Genomic DNA, 17,015 nt, shown 5'->3' with positions numbered 1-17,015 from the left:
TTCAGTGGCCTAATTAGACGTCTGGCACATCAGCTGAAGCTGCTAAAAGATAGTTAATTACTCTCTAACAACTTCAGTAGGCATGCTATACATCAGAGCCGCTTAAGCTGAATGCAATTTAGAAAGAAACCCCTCGGAGATGAACCAATCCTGTTAGACCGATCCAGGTGTGGAAATGGGGGCTAGGGGAACAAAATACAGGGTTTCATGAACTTAATCGTAGATGACTTAAAACAGTGACTCAGAGACTGAATTGGTTATGAAAAAACACATATCAAAATCACACAAACTTTTTATGGCAAAAGATGATATGCATTTTGTTTATTGCCCACTTGGTCCTTGTTTTCATGATAGGTCAGTTCTGACCATACAGGATTGTCAAACAGGTCAGGAAAACCATATGCCATCTGTCTCATTGTAAATGACTTACTTAATGCAAATATAACTTTGCTATATGCTTGGCTATAGGTTAGGAAAGTTGAATCTAAAACATCTAGAATTTGGCAGTCCTGTTGCAGTTTACTGTAAATTGCAGTCAGGACCAGATATTTACTTTTGGAGTCCCTGTGCATAAGTGGGCAAGTTATATATATTTCGCTGGTTATTCACAGTACTGTCACGCGTCATGTTTTTTTATTGAAGTATTAGTTTTTTATGAGTAAATTAAATATTTGACACAACATAACAATCTTCACTACTTGTACTCCCGCCATATTGTTCAAATCTTCAGTTTTTACTAAGAACAATAGTGGGCATGCTTAACAGAAAGCATGACTGATGATGGCCGGGGCAATTGTTGCCCAGAGAAGTATGAAAGCAGGCAAAGTAGGTTTATTCTACTGCGGTTCAATTGGGGTTTATTCGACCGCTGTTTACTTGCTAGTGTGAATGGCCCTAACGATTGCCACTGCCTTGCTTTGTAATTTTATCTTTTGAAATCCCCGAGTGAATATATATCAGCACTGTGACACATTGAAACTGTACCAGTACATTTTGTCAGAAAGATAAAGGGCAATCGGATCTAGTTCAGATAAAACTTCAAGTTTTTTTAGAAATCATAATTGTGGGTCATTTCTCACAACTTTACCAGATGAAAACTTAAGTGATTTACGGTTATGAAATTGAACGGCTTGATGGAGTTAATGCATTAGGTATTGAACAGTGATACATTTAGATCCTGGGTTTCATGCCTGGGAGTATGCTTGTGTATACTGAAAAGGCACAGTGAACCAAATCAGGGAATTAACATCGATTATGTCAAAAACTATCGATGTGCCAGATGAGAGAACTCATTCCCTGTCAAGATTGTTCAACTGAAGTTTCAATATGTTGTCAGAATACTCAAAAATATCTATCCATTGCTATAAATAAAATTTGTTGGAGAAAGGAAATTTGAGGGATGAGAAAAGGATGGATGAGGTTTCAGAAATAGATTTAAAGGTGTCTGTTTGTCATGAGAAGGCAGCAACAAGTAGCCGGTAAATACGATTTAGTGCTCAGATGTTGAAGTGTATGTGGTCAGTATTTTTGACCAGGTCAACCCAGCTCCTTGTAAAGTCGCTCTTTTAAGACTTGTTTCCAGCCAATTTGGGCTGATCTAACTCATCACAATTACTATCAATCTGCCAGTTACAGTTTAGCTTAACATACTGGTAGGAAGCCAGAAGGATGTTGCCTGACTTATTTCAATGGGAATCAACTGAAATGAGGCCTTATGGCACTGGCACTGCGTGATGTTATTTTAGACTATAAAAAACATGGGATATTCCCCGTGGGAAATACTTTCAGATACTTAAGGTGAACTCTATGGGCTAGGAATGTGGTGTTAGAAAACAATACGAAAGTGACACAAAAATGGTGAATTAACGTTTGTAATTTGTGCAGTAGACATTCAGTTAGGCAGAACATGAGGGAAAACAACCAGAATAAAAAGCGTGGCTGAATTCTGTCGGCTTTAATTGGTTGCAGGACTGCATGCATTTGCCATTATTTCTGTCCCCACTCACCTCCATATCTCCAGAAAAGTCTTGCTTGATTTAATACTGATTTTTGAGACAATTAGCAATCTGTGATGATGCCCATTAGCTCAACATAGGAATTATAGGAATTGCCAGGGGCAAGGTATTGTAAATGGTTTTCTCATCCAAAGTAGTGAGGGATGGGACAACAGAGAGATGAGATTTGCCCCCAACTGTGAGCTAAACATAATTAGAAGTCCGGGCCTGGTAGTCATTTAAAACAGACTGAAAGTTTTCCACTTTGAAAAATATTATTTATTTATTTATTTATTTATTTATTTATTTATTTATTTATTTATTTATTTATTTGGGGGGGGGGGGGTAAAAATTTATATATTCATGAGAGGGTAAGAGTTTCTTATTTGTTAACATCAGTTTCTTATTTTATCTATATTCTCTCTTTATTACCACTCTTTTTCACCACCATTAAGGTTTTTTTCTTGCTTCAGAAACTGCCCAATTTTGGTCTTAGATAGCTTGTGTTACATTAAATGAAGAAAGCGCTTTGAAAAAATAATAGAGCCAAAACAAACAAACAAAAAAAAGCATTGCTTCAGTAAACAGCTAGGATATCATATCATTCCTGGGTGAAACACTAAATGTCATCAAATCAACCAGATGATGATGACTATTTAGGAGTAAACAGCCAGATGATGAGGAATTATGTAGGAGTAAACACATTTATTTTCTTTTTAGATAACTCAATTTTCATCTCTGTTTACATGAAGGGAGTTTTAGAACGGTTCTGGGTTTTATTGAAGCCGGTAATGCTTTTTTTACTATTCCAGGCTTACAGTTCTTATAAATACTTTTTCTTGATATATATTTTAGTGCTTTATTCCATGGTAAATAAAGTATTATTTACATTTTTATGTAGGACGGGGAGAGGAGGATTGAATAGGTCCTCAATAATTCCTTTGATTTTCTGTGATCTCACTTTGGTGAGATGCATTGCCTTTTTTGTGCCCTGAACACAAATGTTTCAACACTGTAGTAGCCACTTCATGCAAAACAATTATTGAATACCATGCACCCACCCTGAAATTGTTCATGGTGACAAAAAAGAATTTAGGGACAAAAATATATCCAAATCTTATTTGTCTGTCATCAAAAAAATTGTCTTTCACTTCAGAGAAAAGATCAATAGATAGATGGCTAGATAGATAGATAGATATAAATATGTATAGATGTATATAAAAAAATTATGTGTCTGTCACTCCAGAGAAAAGATGGATAGATAGATATAGATATGTATAGATATATATAAAAAAATAATGTCTGTCATTCCAGAGACCCTTTCTGAGGCCGTGAAGATGCTGAAGGGAGAGTATCTTATTCGTGCCATCCAGGAACACAAGATGGACCGCGGCCTCATCTTCTGCAGAACTAAGTTGGATTGTGACAATATGGAGCGCTATTTCATCACATATGGAGGCGGTAGGGTTAAAAGTTTGACACTGTGAGATATGTATGCCTGAGCGTGCACGAATTTGCGTGAGTGCATGTTAGTGTGTGTTCACTTGGGCTTGTTATGTGTGATGTGTTCGTTCCACGAGGGCTTGGATTGTGGACATCTCTTTTTTCACATTAGTGCGCATGAATGCATATTTTATATGGGCATGTGTATATGTATTTTTTTTGTGTATTTGGTCATGTGTTTATGTGTTTGTATATGTTTTCTTTTCTCTGTGTATGCACGTGTTTCTTTTGTCTCTTGCAAAAAATAAGCTAAAATATGATAAAGCAATTTTTTTTTGTCATCAGTAAGATTGTTCTTGGTTCCTAGGAATTATATTTGCTGATGTTTTTAGTTATAGTAATCACGTACTTCAGAACAAAAATAGTAATGAAACAGCTATGTTTCACTCTAGTCACAAGAGTATCATCAGGCTGAATGCCCACAGGTAATTGAGTGTTGTTAAACCTGTGAATGATTCTCACTCAGTGTATTTTTTTGTGTGTGTGTCTTAATGTCATTGTATGTGCCCTCTATGAGGGACTTGTTTATGTACTATTTGTGTGAAGGAGACCTCTGAGTTGTTTTTCATGGTGTAAATGAACTGAAATTTCCTGCTATCAACAGATATTTCATTCACATTTTCACTGTTTGAAATGGTACATTTTGAGCATTGGAAGTATTTGCCTTCTGTATGTAATAATCATTTTTCATGTTAGTGTAAGGTATGGAAATTATATTAGATTCTAAATTATTACAATCTGCACTCTAAGCCTTTAATACCAAATATTCTTAAAATTGATGATAATTAGTACCACCAGCGTGTACGCTGGCGGTACTCATGGTTTTAGTCCCGACCCGTATCGTACGGCTCCGCCGGCTCTGTGAGCTCTGCCGGCTCCGCAGGGTGGCGTGGGATACAAGTCACCGTTACCGCTTCTCCTCCTAGACCGCACTGACCTGTGTCCCCATCTCTTGGATTTAGGTCACATATAATCTCAACTTGAACCCTGGTTTTTTTGTCTCAGTCGGTGCATTCGCTTGGACGTGACACTCAATGAAATGCACCCTTGTCAAATTTTTTGAAACTTCATTGCTATATATCTCCTAAACGGAAGGAATTATGGGAAAAATTAGTATAGAAGTCTGACCGAAAGTCATATATCAGGATTTCAAATATGCCTTTGGATTTGACCTTTGACTTTTTTTTCAAGGTCAAATAGGCCAAAATTTTCTAAAAATGGGAATTTTTTGCAAAAAAATTTTTATTTGTGCCGAATTTCAGAAATTACACAGATTTTAGCACTCATGTCATAGTGAGGGGATGCAATTAGGGACTCCAGCTGATATCCAGCTGATATTGTACCACCAGCTGGAGTAAGTGCATTCATATGGAATGCACTCTGATCCTCTAGTTTTTATCCAGTAACATGAAAACTAACATTTTATTTATTTTTTATTTATTTGTTGTTTTTTTTTTTGTTTATTATTATTATTATTATTATTATTTATTTATTTATTTATTTATTTATTTATTTATTTATTTATTTATTTATTTATTTTTTTTTTTTTGGTTGGAATACGGATATTTTGATGTGAATTAACATTTTTTAAACATGATTATATATTGTCAAGTTTTTCTGTTGAACCTCATTTATCATTACTGACATTTTGTTCAATAATGTCATTCAATACTTTCTTGAAGAGTACCTGCTTCCGTTGTCATTTGCGTGACATAGTACCCATATCTTAATCCTTAATGACATTTTGAAGACTGCTATTATAGGAAACTTCATTGATCTTTGGTGGAATATTGTCTTCCTGATAGTAATTATTAAATAGGATCTGGTGCTTTAAGCACAGGAGTATGGCCTCTTCTTTCAAATGTGAAAGGTGCTTATGTCTTATCTGGGACTTCAATGAATATTTAATAAGCAACCCTGCAAGATTGTCTGTTTCTGAAATTGGCATCTGGTTGCATGCACGGTGCAAGGTGAATGTGTTCGAGTGTCTGATAAGCATGCTATTTTTATTTATTTATTTATTTATTTATTTATTTTTTTTTTTTTTTTTTTTTTTTTTTTTGGGGGGGGGGGCTAGGTTTTCAATTATAACATTTTGATTGTGCTTTAGTTGCTTTTCCTCTTTTTTTCCTTTTTCCCTTGAATTAACAACTCCTTGTTTGAAATATTTGTAAGGTTTTTATTTGTTGATTAACTTCATAATTATCGGAAATCCTTTCCATTCTTTCATTATTAAAAATTAAGCAGAGTGACAAAATTCATTTTGAACCATTGTTCAACACTTGGATTGGTTTGTATTTAGTAAATCTTTATTTTGACATATTGGCCTCCTTTCATAGAGCTATTATGTTGTATCATAACATTGAACTTAACATTTATTTCTTTAATGGTAAAAAAAATGGTTAAAAAAAAGCATTTCTTTTTTTTCACTAAAAGCCCCATTATGCTTCATTATTATAACAGTCCTCTAAATTGGTGTTTATTAATGTGCTTGATTACAGATTGATTTTTAGTTGCACTTCACAACTTGAATTTCAAAATGACCAGTCCAAAGGAAAAAGGTCAGAAGTTATGAGGTGAATGTATCACCACATTATGAAATCACCACGTTATAAAAGCAAGGACCTACTTCATAATAAGAGTGAAGTAAATTAAACATGCAGTGCCACATACAACAGTCCAGTGAATAAACCAATTAATCATAGGTCGGAAAAATTGTAGATAAATGTTTTTCAACTGAACCTGATCCTTGAGGGACCCAGTAAAGTCAAGCTAATATCCCTAGATAGCCAAGATAGTTGAAAGAATGATCAATTTGGCTTCATGTACTTTTTGAAAGTGGCATGATCACCAGGACAGGGAATCTGTGGTATTACAGCTGGGGACTTTATTCTCTCGGGATTCCAAATCCACTATTTCTCTCAGAAGAAGGTACTTTTAGTATAATGTAGAAGGTACTATTAGTATAATGTACATTGTACGTGACATTTATGACAATAACAAGCATCTTTTATTAGTAAAAGAATATACCTGGAAGCTGGAACACTTTGATGAACTTTATATGATGAAGGAGATACAGAAAAATGTTTCGAATTGCTTACCTGAAGTGCACTTAGGGGGATCAATATGTTATAAAGTCCTAAATTTGGCATAATAGTTTTTTCCCCCATTTTCTTTTGTGAGAAATACGCATCATAATACAGTTGCAATAAAAATAAACACTTTAAGAGCACAAATTTCGTTTTTTTGTTTTTTGATTCATCATCCAAATAGCTTCTGTATATAAAGTGGCCAAGCATTAATTGTCAGTTTAGCTGCTTTATAAATGAAAATTATTAATGAGAGAACAGTTTCATTAGTTCTGTATGTATCAGTTTAAATTATTGTTTTTCTTTTTATCAAGAGCTTATGAAATATGTGGGTATTACTGACAGTCACAGAAATATTGGAGGTAACTAAGATTTTATCATGAAAATTGGCATGCTTCATAACAACTACAATCTGGTGTCAGTGTTTAATTAATTTTTTTAAGAGATATGTTTCAATGATAATGAGGTTCCATTAACCAAAGGCATTATTGTGCCTTTTTATTGATAAAATTTAAAGTAAGTCTTTCAAGAAAATTCCCTGTCACCAGATTATAGTACTTATTGTTGTTATTAAATAGATGTTAAAATGCTCTTGATAGCAGTTCAGGTGAGTGAGATCTGTTTGAAATCTGCATTACAGTTTTCAACCCAAAAAAGCTGCTGTTACATCATCATACAGCTTGAGTAAGCAAATTCATCCCTATGTATTTTTGGCATTATCTCATAACATGGTAATATCTGTTTCAGCATTATGTAAGCAGATAAGGAAATAATCTTAACATACAGATCTCCCCCAAGCCCAGTAGAAACGCTCTCAACATTTCACTGAACATTGTTCTGCATTTGTTGAGGGTAAATGTTGAAAGCATCTTAACACTTTGTTGAGTGATGTTCATTGATGTGCAGTGAAGTTTGAACCAAGTTTTAAATGTTCAGTGGGTTGACTCAACATTTGTTGTTGTTGAAACATGTTGAGAGATTTTTAACAACCCATCCAACAATGTTCAGTCGGCGCACGCACACTTGATTCCTCTTTCCAAACTCTGCATACTGAAGATTGAGGCTCCATCCCATATTAGTCAAGGTACTGTAGATTTTGTGACACTCATTTGATGGGAATTTTTTCCTTGAGGTAGCCTAAAAGGGCAGTCATTGATCATTTTATTTTCACCCAGTTTATTAATTATTTGGTGATTTTACAACACTGGTTGGCAAAGCAATCAAAGTGACAGACGGCGTGTTTCCATCGCCCAACAAATGTTGCATGAAAATTGTTGAGAGCAAAACATCACTGAACATCAATAAACATCGTTCTACAAATGTTGAACGATGTCCAGTGAAATGTTAAGAGCGTTTAAAGTGGGCTTGAAGTTAAAATAATGGAAAGACCTTTCTCTGCTAATTCTATATTTGAGAAGGAGAACTGGTTATAATAACTAATAACCCACTAGTAGGTTTCAAAATGTCTAAGGATGAGGGCTTTACTTTCTGAATCAAGTACTTTTTTTGCCAAACAAAAATAAAAAAAAATTATTTATTCATGCATTTTGTTACAATTGTTTTTTGAAAATAGATACCTTTATAAATTACAATGGAAGCAGGTGATATTATTGAATAGAGAAAATTGACATACGATAATGTAGTTCTTTTTCTTCCAGTTGTTTATCATGCTAGGGATGCCATTGATTATCAGTGACAGACAACAGCAAGCTTGGACATTTTACTAGGCTCTTTCATTAGGGCAGTCTGTTGGCCAGTATTAACTTAGGCTTGATGAAAACAGAAAGATGATTCTGAAGTAGTGACAGGATGGCAATTTATAAAGGCTTTATTGTCGAGTATTAAGGGAAAAACACAGGTTTAATGGTATTTACCTTGTATTCTAGGTCCATAAGCAAGGGTTTTGGAGGATGTGCAAGGACCACCTCCCCCCCCCCCCCCCCCCCCCCCCCCCCCCCCCCCCATTTGGCCAGGAAAGAGTCACTCACAGCCTACACAAAGATTTTGTAGTAAAATGTTCTTTTGTTTTTAGAAAAAGAGCCCCCTTTGAAAATGCCAGCTACAGACCAGATAAATTACACCAAAAAGTAGAGAAATTTAGTGATTTACAAGTATGATGATTTAATTAACATAAACAAGGATGAAGTAAAAAGTAGATCATACAAAAGGTCTATATAGGTAAAATAAAGGACACACATACAGAATGAAGTTTTGTGAGAAAAATGTAATAGAAGAAAAAACAACTAGAAAAAGTAGGAGGCTAGGTAGTATTGAAGGTAAAAAAAAGGGTAGCCACATAGGGTTCTCTTGGGAAATTCATACTTTTCTAAAGACTAAATGATAAAAGCTTTTGCCTTTAATGAAATAAGTACACACATTTACTTTTGTTTTACGTTTACTCATTTTAATTCAAAACCTAATGATAGTGATTTACAAAAAAAAACATGATAATTGTTTATTTCATGATAGCAAGCTAGAGGAAGGGAATGGGAGATTAGAATATCTAGCTAGGCAGCCAGATTACACCTATAAAAAGGACTAGAAAATCAAGCTTATTTCTTGGGCCCATTATAACAGGTAATGTATAATGGGGCCAATCTTATTTCAGGTTTAGTAACATGACATGTAAGTGCCTTGTTTTGAAGTGGCTCTAAAATCTTATTCTGTGATGTTTCCTCTGCTTTAGGTCCTCATCAAAGAAATAGCCCATTTTCTTGTGTGTGCCTACATGGTGACCGGAAACCACAAGAGAGAAAGGCCAATTTGGAAAAGTTCAAGGTAGGATTCATTTTATTGCTGATATCAGTGTAAAATTGTTTTGCTGCAAAGGTTTAATATGTTCTTAGAAACATAATAAATAATAGTCATTGGAAATGGATGTTATTATATGCTTTACTACTATGCCATGTAGTCATGCAATTGAGTTCTAACTTCAAATTAAAAGCACTGAACCAATTTCAAACCATGGCTGGGTTCACAGAACTTCATTAACTTTAATTTCTTGTCACTGAATATCCATTTGAGTACATAAAGGTTTATTCAGCAAGTGACATGCAAAGCATGAATCACTGATGACTTTTACCCCACTACAATCTGAAATATCCTAATTTTTGCAATGCGAATTACGGGTGAAAAATCCGATTCGATTGTCTGGCCACACATAGCAAAGGGAAACTGCACTGAAAATCCGGGTGGAGGTTCCGGTTTGAAGAATCGCGCATGCGCAGAATCCATGAAAACTTTGGGCTATGTCATTGTAGACATGCTGATTCCTCTTCTTTGTTAGGCTTTTTTGGTGCTTATCCTGCCTCCGTATATCAATCAAACAAGAAATTTCTTTGTGGGTCCACTGACCTGGCATGTTGCTTTTCTTTCCTGCGAGATTTGCTGGCGCATGCGCAGTGCGATCTAAACAGGAGGCCCTTCTGGTAAAGTAACCGAATCGCTGGAGAAAATCCAGCTCACAAGTAGGATTTTTAGAAACTGGTTTACAAAAATCTTCATATGTTCAAACTACTGCAATAATTCGAATCTCGACCTAATTTGTTATTTAACCGTTTAAATGACTGTAGTGTGAAAGGGGTATTTGTGAACAAGACCAAAACTGCAAAATCTGTTAATAACGTTTAATAGATCGAGCCTGCAGGGACATGTCTCCAGTCAAGTTTGAACATCTTAACTCATTATAACCCATCTTTGTATGCTTGCTGATTGCAGATAACTTACCACAAGTCAGTCTAATTACACAACTTGTATGACAGTGTGAATCATCCAAGAGCCTAAAATTAGGCCATATGCTCAGAGTGACATTATACAAGACTAGAAAACATGCAGTAATCTGTGTCAGGTGTAGTCAAATTTCTAGCAATAAGTACAAAACTCTGTATGCTGGAAATGTTCATCTATTAAACTGATTGCATTGGGCGAGAGCCCACGCAGAGTTGGATTGATCTACGTAGACTGATATTTTCAATGGGAATGAGCCCTAAGTGGTGAGACTTGAGTGTTATTTTGGATGATTGCCATAACAGAGGTGGTAGGTGGGACAGTGGGCAGTTTAGTTAAAAAGCGCTGTCTATGGTGAGGTCATCATAATCAGACTGCCCTTTGTGATGGGTTGCACAGAGTTAAAAAGCCCAAACCAGGACTGGAAACCTAACTTCACTGTCAATTTTGATTAGATACTCTCGAAATGTTTAATAAACATTTATTTCTACCTGTTTGGCCTAACAATTTTTTAATCAGGTAGTTGCCTGTACTGCCTGTTTGGTTTATCCCAAAGGATATCAGTTTGGAAAAACATGATTTATCTACACCTGCATGAATGTGTAGTCATTGTATGGATTTTTCATTTATTTTATTTATTTTTTGTTTTTAAATCTGTCTGGCTGCTAATATCCCATAGCTTAACTTAAGATCTAAAGCGTTGTGGTTGGATAATAAGATTACGATTTGGCGTAGATCCAGTTGTGGTACATATTAATGCCTCACAAATTACTAGCTAAGAGTACACATGCACTTGTGACTAGCTTTATCAGTCTGGGTCTTGCCTGGGAATTAATTTATTAATACATATTTATTAGTTCATGAAAATTATATAATAGTATACATATACATGTAAAGATGGAAAATCGCTTTAAACATTATATGCTCTTTTTAAAGTGACCTAAAAATATAACCAATTAACTAATATATATCTATTGATGATGGAGAAAATAAAAAAATCTTTTATAATGATAAATAAAACAGTAATTTAAGAATTATTACATTATAGGGGAGTTAGGAGGGAATTAATATAGTCTAATAGCCAGTGTGACTAATGACATTTATCCTGAAAATTGGAATTTTTTGGACCAAAATTTTAGTCTGCTTTGACCCAAGATAGATAACTTAAGTCAGGACAGAAATAGTCCAATTTTTTAGTCTGAAAGGGCACATTTGGATTCACACATCGTACTAGCTGGGTCAGTCCAAATCTGTAGAGGATTCTCGATAAAATGCAGTAAGGGGAATTGGCTTTATCAACACCCGATAGTTTATTACTCCTTAACTGCTCGAGGAAGCTTGTCAGACATCATGTGTTTTTTGGATATAATACAAATTTTTATGAACTGCATAGGGTCTCCTTTACAAAGGCTCCATGACTTCTCTCATCTTTGATTGCAACAGTGCTTGGGAAGAGTTTGTGGTTTTTCCTTCACATTGTGTGATAGTTCAAGTTCTGCTGTATCTTGTGTGTTTAGTCTTGTTGGTTGTATAATTTTTTTATTCATCTTGCCCTTCTCATGAAAAAAAAAGGGTTTTGATCACTATAAAGTTCAGACACAGATGTCTGGTACCTTTGAAAACAGTTTTTGGTTTCCCCTTCCCATTCTGCAAAAAAACCTTCAGAAATGTTTCCATGCAACTTGTGTGATTATTACATGTATAGCTGTTTATGCTTCTCACTTAGTTTTCCCAACTTCTAATTTTTTTGTTTAATTATTTTTCAGAATAATGAGGTCAGATTCCTCATATGCACAGATGTGGCGGCCAGAGGTATTGACATCCACGGACTTCCATATGGTTAGTTTTAATGTCCATCTGTTGTCCATCTTATCAACAAGTGTCACAGGGGTGGTATCCAGAGATATTTTCTGACAGTCTTATAAATTATCTTTGTTGATCCATATATCCTTCACTTTTGATTGTCTTCCGAAAAAATTACATGCCCATGAATGTAAACTTGAAAAATTCTGAGCATTTTTGGGTTGAACCAGAAGACAGCCTCCATCCACTCTGTGTCCTGATATCTTATTAACTCTCAAAGCCCGCGATATACAACAAGTTTTAATATTTGTGATTGCTTCTATGTTTTTTTAGTGGGTGGAGGGGCTAATATGCCCTTCAAAGATGTCAAAATTGTGTTAAATGAAGATGTGTTTATTATAATTCTCATTTGACCCAGGCAAGATTGGAATTAGACTTGATTATGAACTGGCCTGCCATGAATTCATTAATTTGCATGAGGCAGTTAAAAATATTTGCAACTGTAATTTTTTAATCATAATATTTGCTTTTTTATAGTGATAAATGTGACACTTCCAGACGAGAAAGAAAATTATGTTCACCGAATTGGCAGGGTTGGTAGAGCTGAAAGGTAGTGTATGATATACTTAGAATTTATTGTTGATATAGGATAAAAAAGAAATTTTTCCCGGTTCCCTTTTGAACACAAGCTGACATTTTTTGTTCTGAGAGAAGCCAATTCTGAAGGGAAAAAAACTGTTCGTATGAGATTCATATTTCACAATAAATACATTGTAAACAAGTCGTGGAAATATAATAAGTTCTGTTTTACCACCAAAACAGCAATTATCACAATTATTCTATAATCTGTGCTTGTCATCAAGAACACATGGACCTTCATAGATGGCTATACCTCTATGATAAAAATCTCTTAGATTCTTACAAAAAACCAAACTTCATTAACCATTGGTAAGTGTGGGGAAATCATCATTTACCTCAGGAAAATCTGTCTTTTGACCAAAAGGAACAGTAACTGTTGTTATCCTTTTAATCCTTTAATAGATTTGATCAATATATATATATATATATATATATATATATATATAATAAAGTTGGATATTTGTTAACTTGATTAAAGGTTTTTATACACTTTTCAGCTTTTGCAAGGATAAGAACATCTTTTAAATAAATTTTAAATTTTTTGTGTTAGGCCCATCCCTAATAAGTTATTGAAAATATCAGTCCTTTGCAATTTATCACCAGGTGTAATTACAGCAATATTGGAATTGCAAATTTTATTTGCACATTTGCCAAAATGTTGTTTTTTATTTTTGAGACATTGGTGAATGTTCCAATTGTTTTTGACATGTAAAATGATGTTTTGCAGCCTCAGTTATGAAATGAGTGTAATTGAATTCACCTTAAAAGGAGCTTCATTATCATGCCTTAATAAAGAACTCTTTCAAGAGAATGATAGATCACGAACCAATTAGTAACTTGAAACTGAAACGTGAGGAACTGATTAAAGTTTATTTGCAAATGCTGAAATAACAAAAATATGCTTGTTTTTTCATTTACAGTGAGTTTTGTATGTTTGTTTTTATGGGGCTTGGCTTCTTGAAACAGAAAATGTCATCAGAGAAAAAGAAAAGTGAAAAGAAAAAATATCAATGATACTAATATTTTTAATGAAGTTTTTGTGGCTTAGGTTATGAAATGACTGTAATTGAATTCACCTGGGAACTATTTTTATTAGCATTATGTGACAAAGAAGCCTTTGAAGAGGATGTTTCATCACAAACCAATTAGTAACATAAAACTGAAACATTAGGAACTGATTACAGTTTATATGCAAATACTGAAATAACTGAAAATATGTTTGGTTTTTCATTTACAGTGGGTTTCATTTACAACTTGTCTTTTTTAATGGGCTCGGCTTCTGGAAACAGAGAAGAAAGAAAAGAAAAAAATATAAGTGCTACTAATATTTTCCTTTTAAACCATTCAAGTTACTCAAAAAGCCTGTTCTTATCATTTATAATGAGTTTGGTTACTAAATGAACAAAGAAAAAGTTGACCACTATGGTGACTTTCCTCCTAGTTTACATGCTCTGTGTGCCAAGAACAGTACAGGACAGAACATTTATGGTACAGAACAGTGCCATGTGGTACAGGACAGTGCCATGTGGTACAGACCATTATGGTACAGCAATTTATGGCTGGGGTTGTGCTAGCACTCACCAATTTAGCCAAATGGTAAAACTGACTTAAATTGGCTAAACAAAAAGGACTTGATTTGATGAATTTTAGTCAAATTAAAACCATTTTCATAACAAATTGACAAAAAAGTGATGATTTGGCTAAGCGGAAAAAATTGCTAGCGCTATCCCAGTATGGCATGATAGTAGAGTACAATATGCTGTAGTACAATAAAGGTGCAGTTCATCATGGCATGGTATGATATGCTATGTGCAGTTACTACTTTACAATACAATATGGTACATGCAGTAAAGTAGATTATGGTATGGTACAGTACACTGTGGTATAGTAAATTATCATAAGATCACAGTCAGTACTGTGCAATTCAGGAGCACATTGTGCAATAAGTATGGTACAGCATGATGCAATTCAGTATTTTATACAGGCCCGTAGACAGGGGGGTTCAGGGGGTTCGAAGGAACCGCCCCTTTTGTCAGGAAAAGGTCCATTTTGGGTAAAAATTTATCTACATACACAAGTTTCATTGTAAAAGGTCCACTTTTTCAGAAAAAGAACCCCCCTTTTGAATTTGCTGGCTATGGGCCTGTTGTAGTATTGTTTGGTATGGTTCAGTATGGTATAGTTTGGTGCAGTTCAGTATGGTATAGTATGATTTGGTTCAGTATAGTATGGTATGGTATGATGCCTTTCAGTATGAATCAGTATTACTTCTGAATCAGTGATATGAAACTTAGCTAACATATTGGTCTATGTGATTTTTGTTAGATACTCAAGCAGAATGCATTTCTTTAAATTATCAGTTTAGATATTGAAGGTGATTTATTACTAACCGATTTTACATATGAGTGTGTTTAGATGTGAATTTGATTGAAAATGATGGAAAAATGATTTTGAGCTAAAAATAACTCAAATTTGGTTCATACTCTGGAGTAATAGACAGGGAAGACACAAGGTATTAGAAGTGCCACTATCATGGGGGGATCCACACCCTTCTAAAAATACAAAATTGTTTATCTGGCACACTTTCCATCTCTGAAATAAGGGAGATGATGAAAATAAATATTAGAACAATCAGTAGAACCATATTTCATATTTCATTTTCCCAATTTTCATTGGATGGGGGATTGATGAATGAATTAATTTGACACCTCCCCCCCCCCCCCCCCCCTTTCTAATATCCTGACTTTACCAGAGTCAAAATGAATGTGACCTAACAAGACACTTCTGGCCCATAGCTGTAAGTACCTTAAGTAGATTTATAACCGTTGGCTTCCGGAGGTGGATATGTCAAGGAATCATGAAATGCTTCACAGGTGTACGACATCCTGAGGAAGACAGCAAAGTTGACTGGGAGGAAACGGAGGTTGGTTTCTTTAAATACGTCATGTTTCCTTTTGGTTGTCAGTATTTTGAATAATACACTTAAAGAAGTACATGTATGTTATGGTTAAATGTGAATGTTAGAAGGCCTGCAGATGATGACTTGTCTGTTCTTAATTTATGTACTTGATTATTACTTGCTTAATTTGTAGCTGCTGCAAATATGTATAGTCATTAGTTTTTTTGTGAGAACTTTTACAAAGAAGATAGAGCAGTTTGAATATGACAAACTGCTCTATCTTCAGGCCTACCCAACTCCCAGACTTGGCACCGAATGATCCTGAATTCACCGGTAGATCAGACCACACTACCCTTTTTCAAGGTGTTCGTCAGTACACATTTCACAGTATCATACTCCTGAACAAATTTTGAGATAAGATGCACTACTTTCCAACTCTGCTAAGAATCATCACTATCACATCGCGTACTAGGCAAGAGTGGTGTCGCGTCTGATACTCTGAAGCGCATACCGATACACACCTTGAAAACGGGTAGTGTTGTCCAATCTACAGGTGAATTCAAGATCATTTGGTGCCGAGTCTGGTAGTTGGGTAGGCCTGTATCTGTATCTACAAGCTGTGAAATGAAACTGAAACCTAAAGACTCCTTGCCAAGAACAGTGCTCAACAAATTGATACACTGCCAATAATTGTTGTTCTTTGGTTCGAACAAACATTTTGCTGACTTTTTTATGTACAGACACAGATGTGTCTGTACATATTGCCATCACCTGCGTCTGTCGTCGCCGTCGCCGATGGCGATGCCGATGCCGATGCCGTCGCCGTGCACTTTCCTTGTAAACACGATAAGTGGAAGGCAGTTTTACTTTTTGGCTTTATATTTACAGAGCTGATGAATATTCATAAAACGCAGGTCAAGTTCGAAAATCAGCATGATCGGGCCATTATTGTAGAAGTTATGCTGTTTTTTCACTTTTCAGCATATATGCAACCTTGTAAACACATTTAAAGGAAAACCGTTAGGCCTGTTGTCATGACACTCACAGGAATAATCAATCTTACAAAAACGCAGGTCAAGTTCGAAAATCAGCATGATCGGGCCACTATTTTAGTAGTTATGCGGTTTTTTCATTGTTCAGCATATATGCAACACTGTAAACACAATATAAGAAAAACAGTAAGCCCAATTGTCATTAAACTCACAGGAATGGTCAGTCTTACTAGAATGCAGGTTGAGTTCGAAAATCAGCATAATCGGGCTATTATTTTAGAAGTTATGCTGTTTTTTCACATTTCCTCAGATTTCCTCAGATTTAATTCTTAGGCATGTTAATAGCCTTATTATTTAAGTAATAAGATAC

General features: G+C 34.9%; 1 protein-coding gene across 1 annotated transcript in view; it reads left to right on the top strand.

Moving 5' to 3' along the window:
- LOC106169756 (ATP-dependent RNA helicase DDX1) overlaps positions 1 to 17,015 on the top strand; it is a 121,809-nt gene that overhangs the window by 87,705 nt on the left and 17,089 nt on the right. Inside the window, exons 19-22 of the mRNA XM_013549362.2 lie at positions 3,309 to 3,455; positions 9,273 to 9,364; positions 12,079 to 12,151; positions 12,653 to 12,725. Of these exons, the coding sequence (XP_013404816.1) occupies positions 3,309 to 3,455; positions 9,273 to 9,364; positions 12,079 to 12,151; positions 12,653 to 12,725 (385 nt within the window). The remainder of the gene's footprint in view (positions 1 to 3,308; positions 3,456 to 9,272; positions 9,365 to 12,078; positions 12,152 to 12,652; positions 12,726 to 17,015) is intronic.

The sequence above is a fragment of the Lingula anatina genome, chromosome 4 (assembly GCF_051362555.1).
Source record: "Lingula anatina isolate TDL-2025a chromosome 4, LinAna3.0, whole genome shotgun sequence".
Taxonomy (NCBI): domain Eukaryota; kingdom Metazoa; phylum Brachiopoda; class Lingulata; order Lingulida; family Lingulidae; genus Lingula; species Lingula anatina.
This window is presented reverse-complemented; position numbering and strand designations above follow the sequence as displayed.